General features: G+C 35.4%; 1 protein-coding gene across 1 annotated transcript; it reads right to left on the reverse strand.

Moving 5' to 3' along the window:
* Positions 1-5,495: 5,495 nt before the first annotated feature.
* LOC132622067 (peptidyl-prolyl cis-trans isomerase CYP65) lies at positions 5,496-11,381 on the reverse strand. Its single transcript, XM_060336587.1, has 11 exons — positions 11,038-11,381; positions 10,888-10,950; positions 10,695-10,798; positions 10,197-10,288; positions 10,004-10,093; positions 9,818-9,893; positions 9,367-9,740; positions 7,695-7,951; positions 7,309-7,597; positions 6,246-6,353; positions 5,496-6,129 (listed from the first exon to the last, which is right to left on the reverse strand). Exons 1-11 carry the CDS (start codon positions 11,163-11,165, stop codon positions 5,923-5,925), a joined length of 1,788 nt encoding a protein of 595 aa, XP_060192570.1. The 5' UTR covers positions 11,166-11,381; the 3' UTR covers positions 5,496-5,922.
* Between the last annotated feature and the right edge of the window lie 276 nt (positions 11,382-11,657).

The following is an 11,657-nucleotide window of genomic DNA, read 5'->3' on the forward strand; positions in this document are numbered from 1 at the left end:
AGGAATTGGTTTGTGGGGGTAAATGGCATGGGGAGGTGGGGGTGCTGAGGATAAAAAAGAGATGATGAGTGTAGAACGTCAAATATGAAACTTATTTCTCTACGATCACCGGTGAATTCATTTTCTTAATTTTAAAAAAATATTTTTTAAAGGAAAATATAATATGAGAAAATTAAAAAGTATTTTTTTTTACATAATTGAGACACTGCATTAACACGAGTAGCGCTTTTTCAGCAGAGAACTATAGGGGCTTGCTCCCATTCAAAGGGGAAGGACATAGTAGTTTAATTATCAAAGCAAGCTGTAAAATGAATAAGGTAAAAGATGGTCTTGAATTAAGCTGGCGCTTCGCCCATTTTTGTCACAGTGTACGTGTTATATAATTGCATTAGTATCTAGCTAGTACTCAAAATTGTCATTTACATTCTTGGCTCTATCCTACAATCATTGGAGATTTTTCCTATTTGTACTCTTCTCTTTCCAGAGAATGGGTAGTAGAATTGCTCTACGTACATTTATAGGAAAGAAAGAATATTTGTGTTACCCTTCATGATTCAAGTATAAATTAGGGGTGGGCGTTCGGTTTTTCGGTTCGGTTTTTCAAACTTCGGTTCGGTTTTTTCGGTTTCGGTTTTTTGAAAGTGGACACCGAACACCGAACCAAATTAGTTCGGTTCGGTTCGGTTTTTTAAAATTCGGTTCGGTTCGGTTTCGGTTTTTTAATTCGGTTTTTTTTTTTTGCATGGGCCTAAAATGAGATATTTTCTGCTTGTAAAATGGACTTTTTTTTTAATTAAAAATGAGCTATTTTATTGTTTTTAAGTATATGCTTACCGATTCTATAATGCGAAGATGTAAGCTAGATCATGCAATACATAAAGAACGAAAATGTACACGATGGGGGAAAAGAGAAAAAGTCAGTAGAAGCTTAGGATCAACACCGAATATCTAATTAATTAAGCTTCTATTTCAGAACCAGTCCAAACCTTGCTCAATTGTTACACCATCCCTCTGTCGTTAATAAATAATTAACATAAAGGTACTATACATTTTAGAATCAGTAGTATCCTTGGAAAAGTATAACTAGAACTATTCATAGCAATTAGCAAACATAAATAAAGTATAACTAGAAGGGGTGCAGCAAACTGAGAAAACTGGAAATTGGAAAAGACATGAGCAATTAGCACTGTAGCAGTAGCACTGTTCGGTTAAACCGAAAAACCGAAAAACCGGTGAACCGGAACCGAACACCGTACCGAAAAACCGAAAAACTGGTGAACCGGAACCGAACACCGTACCGAAAAACCGAAAAATCGAAACCGAAAAACCGAATTAATTCGGTTCGGTTTTCGGTGTTTATGCCCACCCCTAGTATAAATGAAAATTTATATGCTTTGAGAAAGGGTAGAATGGTCATTGCCATATGCAACACAACCACGTTTGGTTCCAACACAATTTTCCAAGATATATACAGTAATATATTCTCTTTTTGAAAAATAAATTATAGTAAAAGATATATTCTCTTGGGAACTATCCCAAGAATAATTCTTCAGCTTTGGGGTTTCAAAATTATAAAATTCAAGTTGTTCCAATATGCTCTTCTTTTCTTTCTGTTAGAATATGTCAAACAGATAGATTGGCCTTTACACATCGACGCTTAATTAACACATAATTATATAAAATAAAACAAAAAGATAGTCAGCAACATAATCCCCACAAGAATTTTTTTAATGTAACTGGAAATGATATGACAATGTCTCTTGTGAATAATTTAGATTGCCGTTGGATTAGTTTAAAAGGTGACTACGAAATATCACTAAACAACTTTTTAACTCAAATTAAGAGGACAATCGCAATTTAGTTCCTTAGTTTATTTTTTAATTGTCTCTACTTTTTGCTTTAATTAATTATCAACATAAATGTAATGTGTCTGCGTGTTTAATAGGTCAACTTTTCACCAGTATACTCGGTTTCTCGACGTCATCATTTGTCTAACAATTTATGTACTATACTTGTAAGACTTAATTAATCTTCTTGCAATGAATGTTTGAAGATGACATACAAAGTACTAACACAAAGTGACTGAAAAATAAGCCACACTTCTAGAAAAAGAAAAAATTAAGGACTAAAAACAAAAATGTAAAGAAAACGTCACTCTTACGAATCAAAGTAAAAAAGATTCAACATTTCTTATATATACATAAAATTACTTTTGATTTTGTACATATAATGTAATTCTCCGACAAAGAAAAATCGGATATGACTACGATATACACCTAAATGTCTCCGGTATAGTAAAGGAAATCTTAAGGCGAGTTGATATATAAAAATCTGAAATTATTATCTTGGTGAAGCTTAAAGAAATTAATTTTTTTTCTTTAGTTCTTGTTTTCCCTATTGACCCAAGAGTGGGTCGCGTCCAAAGTGGAGGGACTAATTTGTGATGGAGTGAATGCAACCCCACCACTAGTTGACCAGACTGACTTTTTTGTTTTCATGTAATCAAAATCACTGACACAAAAAACGCGCTCGTCAAATCAAAACATTCTCGTCAAGGCTTGCAGTTTACATTAAATTGTGAATACCGCTCAGCATGTAGATCCAAATTTACCTTCACCAACTCTTACATTAGAAGTGGCAAAATCTTCCAGATCTAGGCTAGCAAGTGTAGAATGTCTGGTGATTAGTAGGGATGGAAATGGTACGGTATTTAAAATTTGGGTGCGGTAATTTTGATTTGCGATTTTTAAAAATACTATACCATTATCGTATCAAATTAATTTGGTATTTTAAAGTTTGGTTTCGGTATTTTACGGTACGGTAAATCGGTACCATAGTTTGTTCGACTTCGACTTATATATATTCATATCGTGGAGAATTATAACTTCCGCTACTTAAGAAATGTCTCAATTATTATGTACTAAACACCTTACACATGTAAAAATATTCAAAAGAAAGTACAAGCAATCCACTTCGTAAATCAATTACACAAAATAAACATTTAAATCAAGATAGAGTAGTCAAAGTTTCAACATTTAAACAATTAGTTTTCTAATAATACTAGTTTATATATTTGTTAGTATAATAATAGTGAGATATATGAATTGTATATGTAATTATACACTTCGGTATGGTATTCGGTATTTCGGTATTTTCGTTATGAATATCGAATACCGTAGCGAATACCAAACTTTCTAAAAATGCATACCAAATACCATAATACCGAAAATTTTCAATTTCGATATGGTAATCGGTATCTACCATATAATGCCCACCCCTAGTGACTAGTAGGGCTGGATGTAGGTAAAAAGTAGTGGTAGTGTAGACACACCTAGGAGTCGTTTGGAGATGATTTGAAATCACGAGATGAAATCATATTTCGACATGCAATTTGAATTTCTTAAGTTGTATTTTTTCTTGTAGACATAAAAACTCTACAAGTTGTGAAAACCATAAAAAAAAACTCAATTCTTATACAACCTTACCAAATGAGCAAGTCATAGTTCATAATAAAATTAATACGCTACTAGAAGGCCTTTATAAGAAATACAACATCAATTAATCAAACTTTAGTTCAATAAAAAGGAAAATTTAACATGAATAGCAATGTAAATACTCTTTAATATAATTCTTCCATTGTACGAACAATCTCTTCATGCCGAACATATATTTCCCCATCAGATGACTGAGAAGACGAACCAACATTGTTACATTTAAAAAAATTATGAGTCTTTTTTTACAAAATATAAACTTATGGGTCAATTTTTACATTTAAATTTTTTGAAATCATGATTTAAAATCCCAAATCATGCCTTTTTGGATGATTTAAAATTTCATCTCATGAGATGAAATCGCATGTCCAAACGCCTACCTATAAAATAATTCTTATTTTTGTAATAATTAAAATATGTTAAAAAACTAAACGGTTCGAAATTTAGTGGATAATGAATTTATTCCTTTACTTCACTTGAATATCAGGTTTTAGCTTGCGACAAAATTCAAACTCGTAGCATGCACTCCTAGCCCATGGTTATCATGTTTTGTGTTCCTGCAATCGAATATATTTAAGCCTTGGACACACTGAGTTTACCTAAACCCAGTACTTTAGATGAGGGGTATAATTGTAATTTTTTTTATAAAATTGCATTAAATAATAGGTCTGAATCTATAATTTTAAGACTTTAATAGGTTCAATGCTAAAAACTTTAAAGCTAAACCAATAAAGTTCGAATTCTGAATCCACCTTGGCCTTGGCGGAAAAATGTATAAAAGAACTCCACACCAACTGGTTAAAATTTCGATCTGCCTTTAGGGAGTTTTTTTTTTTCTTCTTCAATTTCTCTGACTAAAAATATTTTCAAAGGGGGCATGATGAATATTATCTTGAAGTGGAGACTCACCTTTATAATGAAGTGGTCAAAGAAGAGAATGTAGTGAGTAGGCAGGTGCGGGTGCCAATTTTTATTGAAGGGACAAGGGGATCAGCTTTTGTTTTGTTTAAGTAGAAGTCCCACCACTGACTCCCATTAAGAAATGCTTTGTATCAGAACTCAGTAGTCAGCACCATTGTCCATTGCTGCAGATTCCTAAAAGAAGATCCATTCATGCCGGCTTTAACGCATGCCTGTGAAAATGTCATAGGCAGTACTTCCCCTCCACCTTATTTTCTTTCTACTATCAATTACAATGGCTTTGTTACATAATGAAAGGAACAATGCTTTTTACACCATGGAGATATTAAAACGCCTAGATAGGAATTTAGAACAGTAACAGTCACGAGATTCTCATGCACCAAATGGTTACAAATTGCTTAAACCTGAAAGATCATGCCTTGAGCAAGCAACCACAAACAACGTGATACTGTATCACCTTCTAAGTGAGGCTTTTGGAGCGACAACTAAACACAGTGCTCTGGTTATCTATTCTCAGAGTATAGGTTAATTTCATGGCCAATTATCCAATTGCTATTTATTGTCATAAAAGTAATTCCTGTATCAAAAAATAATACTTCAACTATCTTATGTTTCACATAAAATAAAATTCGACAAAAGAATGGAAGATTTCATCTCAAGAGATAATTTGTTATATGCATAAAACTGTCATGTATACATAATCATGTCAATAATCCAACTCATTTAATTTCCACATGGCACCCCTTAAAAGAAATTAAAAAAGAACATTTTCCTTCCTGGGTTTAAACCTCACCATTAGAATCCCCTTCACATCCAAGGCTAGAATTACCAACCGAAGTTCAATTGCCACTTTAGCAACCTGATTTGTCATAATCCCAGCAAGCATGTCGAGTATCCCATCAATCATAGTATAGGTTCCATTGCAAGGAATATCATATGGAGACTCGCATGCAAGCAAAGCATCAAAACCTTAATCCCCAATCACCACTCTGAACAAGGGGAGAAGCGGTAAAAATCCTACTATATAAATGTTAATAATAGTACTACCATAGTAAAACAAAAAAACATGTCGGCAAATGTCTATACAAGTGTAATAGATCGTTGTTTCTTGTTTCTCCTTTCTTTTCCATACTCGACCTGAACAGAGAAGAGTCTTTAACAAAACTTAAATGGACTAAAGTAAACTCCACCGAATTAAAAATCATTTGGGAGAAAAACTCTAACCCTAAAATCATCGATTGTTCATAGTACACAGACAGACATAACTATAGTTCAGAATATCAGGATTGAATATGTTACAGATGATAACAGTTCCTCTAGTTGATAAAATAACAGTAAAACTACACCCAAAGCATCTCATGTGCTTTTATTAAGTATCTAACTGAATCACCCTGATAATCTCAAAAAAGAAGGATCACATCGAAGTTTAGATCCTAACCATTTAGCTTCCATCTTACACTTGTCTGCTGAATGCGATTCAATGTCACAGTATTAACAGATAATTGCAAGTCTACCATGCTGAAAAATCTTTAAGCTCTGCTGAGGTGCCCGTTTTTCTCTTCTTTGCTGCAGAAATAGGTGGTAGACTGCTTTCAGTAGTAGTTTTGGAATCAGCCTGTCCAGCCCTTGCTTTCAAATACTTCCCAACACCACTGCCAGCAGCTTGAAACTCTGAGGTACCGGTTCCAGGGTTGCTGTACCATGATCCAACTTTCTCCTGGAACACAGGAAGGAAGAGAAAAGAGAGAGATGGACACAGAGTATTAATAGATCCAACCAAACAAGCAAAATGGCTCTGTCATCAAAAGGCAAAAGAAAAGGAACAATACTAACATCATCTTCATCTTCGGTTTTATTATCATCCTTTGCTTTCTCTTCTTCTTCATCCATCTCTGCATAGGGGTTGACATAAACTTCTACACTTATTATCTTGATCTCTTCCTGCACAGGCAGCATAAGCAAAAAAAATTAAGGACTCAGGCATCAGACCAAAGAACTGTCGGCTTAAAAAAATCTACATCAGAAATGAAAACACTCAATGTGCTGAGACAGCAAGATTTTCAAGCCTGGGCTCTGTCCAGGGGAAGGCTATGAAAGATAAAGGAAGACTAAATGAAAATACCCAGACAAATGAAAGGTCACTTGACAACAAGATTTTATCTGGAAGAAGATGAAGTCTTCTTTGGAATAAGAAAGCATTATATATAAAGGCATAAACAACCAAGAGCCCAGACAGCCGAACAGGTGGGAAGATAAATTAACACACATATGCGGTACAGGTCTATACTGGGAAGATCTTCAAATCTCATCCTTATCCCAAAGCTGAACGGGTTAAAACAGATTCTTGACTTGTTTGATCTCAATTATGAAACTGTTTCTAATAATTTAAATGAAAGAATAAAAATTACCCCAAAAGCTAAGCAGGTCAATGGAGATTCTTGACATGTTCAGTTTGGATTACGAAACTGTTTCTAATAATTTTAATAAGCAAAATTTATATTAGAGAAATATCAGTATTCGCCATATCAACATGTAATCACGTGCTTCTAATAATTTAAATAAGCAAAATTTATATTAGATACTATCAGATCGATCACTTGTATTAGAGAAATATCAGTATTCACCATATTAACGTGTAATCATGTAATACAATAACAACATACCCAGTGAAATCCCACAGATTAGTCTTTGTAATATTGGTTTAATCACGTAATATTGGTTCAAATAATGGAAACTAACAGAGTAAGCTTTCAGATATGTAAACTAGTCTTTTATAGTAGTATTTCTCCCTAAGTTGATTACTCTCAATCAAAGCATATTATTTGCTTCCAAGGCATGACTCAAGATGCTATGTTGTTGAATGAGAGTTAAATATAGAGTTACTTTTCCTACTAACCAGAGGTCGGTCATCGTCATCAACGGGAACGCTCTCCATAGTAGAAAGCGTTGGCAAGCCTCCAACAACCATACCAAAGACGGTGTGTTTGAAATTTAAGTGAGTGGCAGACTTGTACAGTATGAAGAACTGTGAGCCATTTGTATGAGGACCAGAGTTAGCCATGCTAACAACACCTCTACCAGAATGCAGCAACTTGGAGTGCACTTCATCCTTGAAGGGCTTTCCCCAGATAGACTCACCTCCTTTCCCGGTACCAGTTGGATCTCCACCCTGAATCATGAAATTCCTGCAAATGTGGACAAATAAGTTCCTTGACATTCACTAGTTCCTATTGATAAACAAAGATTTTACAACTATTTTCAATTAGAAATGTATCACATTACCGGATGCTTCTGTGAAAAGCTACTCCATTATAATATCCTCGTTCACAAAGAGTAATGAAGTTTTCACATGCCCTTGGAGTTATGTCACAATGAAGCTCAATGTTCAAATCACCATGTGTTGTATGCAGCTGGACATAACCTTTCTTCTTGGGATTTTTCTCAACTTGAACATATTCATATTCATTCGTTGTTACTGGATCATAGGAGGTGGAAGTGAAGGATCGTGAAGCAGCACCAGTGGTAAAACGACTCTTAACCTGAAAGAGTTGAATAGCTTTATAAATCACTTTAAATAAAACAACAGATTCCTATCATGGTTCTCCGTTATTTTCTTGTTGCACCTCGCATCCTTTTTTTTTACTAATAAAAGATTGTTGCACCTAGTATCTCATAAAACCTCAACATTATAGAAGTTAAGACTAACTACACAAGAAAATGTTAACAAAAACTACATGAAGAGAATAACAGATGGAATATGAAATTCCAAATGCAAGCCAATGTCAACTGTTGTAAGCAATTAAAAAGGGGCACAACTGATAGCTACTAGGTGTAAAGCAATGTGTAAAAACCATCTTGTCTATGTCCCATAACAAAGAACTATATGTTTCTTGATTAACGTGTGAAGAAGGAATATTACACCAGCAGCAAATTCTTATAAACATACATCCATATTATGTACTATGTTTTCACTAGTGAGACGTGGTTGTAAATTGGATTATCCAGATGAAGAAACCATATTGACAAGCCATAACAATATACACAGTATAATCCCACCAGGTTGGGTCTTGGGAGGGTAGAGTGTGCGCAGACCTTACCCCTACCTTTTTTGATGACATGGGAACCCGCAGTAGCTACCCTTCAGGTGCGCACAAGGTAAACCCAGCTCCTGTGCAATAGCTCGCAAACCACACAGGAGAGGTAACCCGCACTCGGCAAGCTCCGTGCGACGAGCTCGACCCAGAAAGCAAATCCCCTGCTGTCGGCAGAGGGTTTCGAACCTGAGACCTCCATTATGAAAGCCCCCTGCTCAACCAACTGAGCCACCCTTGCGGGTCCTTACCCTACCTTTTGACGGGTAGGGAGGCTTTTTACGATAGACCCCCCGCATAGTTGTTGTTGTTGTTTACGTCGTCCTATTATCTTGTGCTATTAATGCTTATTATTACTGTGTACTATTACTGATGTTTTTTCGCAACAAGAAGGACAAAATCAACAACTAACAACTATGCCTCAACGCCAAACAAGTTAGGGTCAACTACATGAATCCTCACTAACCATACTGCTCCATTTAAACATATCTTAGACTCATATAAAATACAATAATAAATAATAAGACATAAAGTAAACATGACATGGCTAAAACATACTTCCAATTAACAGGGATTTCCCTATATAGATCTTTTTCTTCCATTGTGTCCTAATTTTTTTACGAGGTGAAGTGACAAAATTACGACGTTACTCAGGCTGTATCACTAGTTATAGAAAAAAAAATCTAGAAATAGACCAGAAAGTAATTTGGGCAATTCTGAAAGCACACCAAGCATACGGATATCTAGCATGAACATAAAGGTTTCCAAATGAAAAGTATAAACTATGCATGCATGTTTAAAATTACTCTCTGTGAATTGATCCAAAGAAAAAGGAACGAGATGATTGCTTTCTAAAAACTAACCAGCTTAGCATTCACTGGTGTCCTTTCACCCGCCATGTGCAAAGCTATCCGCGCAGCTGTTTTATCAGTTGAACCAGACTTTGCAGCAGCAGCACTTCTTCCATGAACTGATGCAGATGCAGCATCCACAATGCTGAAAGTCTGCTTTACTGTTCCTTCACCATTTTCTTTTGTTTTTGTGTCATCTTTGATACGTGATCTTGCAGCTAAAATAGCCTCCAGGGCAGCAGCTCTTTCATTCTGTGCCTTGTTGCCACCTCCACCATGCAGTACGATCTCTTTCGCTTTCTCACTTCCAAGTTCCTTAAGCATTTGCTTGATGTCCCCAGTAATATTTATGTTGTATGTTGGGTCAGATTGCATTTTTTGAATTTCTGATGAAGTACCAAACACCTATTAGCAGTGGAGCCGTAATTGCAGCAAAACCTGTATGAATAAAAAAATTACTCACCTTCATCATCAACCTTTAAACTTTTCTTAACATGATCAAAATCTACAAGCACCTTGGTGTCCAATGCATTGGGATTCTGCAGATAGATGTTCAAAGGTATTGATGTAAACAACACGTCACAATAGTCAGCATTCTCATTAAGCATATATAACAGCAGAGGGGAACAATAGTAGTTTAGAAGCTTACTTGAATTGTTATAAGGTCTTCTCTAGTGAATGGTTCATCAGTGAGAAGCTCCTTCCAGTTTTTTGTTTTGATATTCAATTCTTTAACTGCCTAAGCAAGAAAGCCTGGATCAAACTCTCCATGCAAGAAATGGAAGATGTATTTTCTTTGATGCACATAAATGAATAGTGGTCAGGAGACAAGTATACCATACCTCATAACAGAAAACATTTCCCGTAGTTCTTACAGCAACTATATGCGTGAACTCCGTAAAAACCTTGTTCAAGACGGGGCAATGATACTCTCCTGAAACAAAAAGACACCAGTTTTCATCCCATTCCTGGAAAATGACAATAACTACTAATATCACTGCCCCCCCAAAGCTAGTAGAATTAATAGGTATATGAATATCTACCCTAATTACCTTCACAGGGTAGGGTAAGGTGCGTACGCACCACCATCCCCAGACCCCTCTTGTGGGGTTACATTCGGTTGTTGATGAATATCTACCCTAATTACCAAAGGCTAAAGATCCAAGTTTTCATCTTTAAATTGTGAGTGGAAGTTTGAACTGATTACTCTGAACGAAATAGGCCTAAGTGAATTATCGATCATCCCACATTCAACGTCAGACAAGACATACACAATTTCTTTGCAGCTTCAAGTATACCTTTCTTTCAATTAAGTAAATAACTTCAAATCAAGGTCTTACCTTCAGAATTCTTGTGGAAAGTAAGAGGAATTAAGTCTTCTTGCTTCATAGGTGCTCCAGTCACTGGATTCCTCCCATATTTCCTGATGTATGGAACTATATGCCTACAGAAAACAAAAATATCAATTAATACTAAATGCCCAGATGAAAATCCAGCTTGAAATAGAAACGCTGAGGGGCAAGAAAAACTTACATTATTTCAAAAACACTGCCATCTTTTGTGCATACTGGGTCCTCGAACGGCGTAAATGTAAGACTGCATATACAATTAAACGCCAAGTTTAACAAAAGCAATTAACTTAAAATACGGCAAGTTATGAGGAAAAAAAAAAAAACAACTTACGCGCAGCAATAGAAGGGAAGGCGTTTAAAGGGGGTTTTGAGTTCTTTAGATTTGGCGCCGCCCCATTCAGTGGCCCATTCTGTCTTGGTTATGAACATTCGATCTTTACTATGTTGCTTCTTCCCCATGCTGCTGAATTAGGGTTTTAGAAGAGCTTTAAAGCTTGTTATTGAAATATCTTCCTGGCGATACCGCTTTATTTATAGCATCGTATGAATATCTACTCCAGAGGACGGTGGCCACTTTGGACCTTCTTCTCCGGCGTCTAAATCTGGACCTAATTTCAACCCGAATAAACCATTCACTGGCCCGACCCATATTTAATCTAGTTGTCGTATTACTTTTGTTTGAAATAAAAAACAAATAGAAAATAGAGCTATTTGCCCATTTAACCCGTTATTGTGGTAAAATTTTTATTTTGGCCTTGTGATGGTTCCTAATAAATCTAACCTTAAATTCATAAAAACGTACTTTTTATTAGAAACATATTATTTTTAAACTATATTACTCCCAGGTATAAAGTAATAGTACGAATTTAATATAACTTATGAGTAGTTAAATCGTTGTCAAAATTGCATATGAGCAAAAGTGCACATTTGAATTAATTAATGGTTAACTAT

Source organism: Lycium barbarum, chromosome 12 (genome assembly GCF_019175385.1).
Source record: "Lycium barbarum isolate Lr01 chromosome 12, ASM1917538v2, whole genome shotgun sequence".
Taxonomy (NCBI): Eukaryota; Viridiplantae; Streptophyta; class Magnoliopsida; order Solanales; family Solanaceae; genus Lycium; species Lycium barbarum.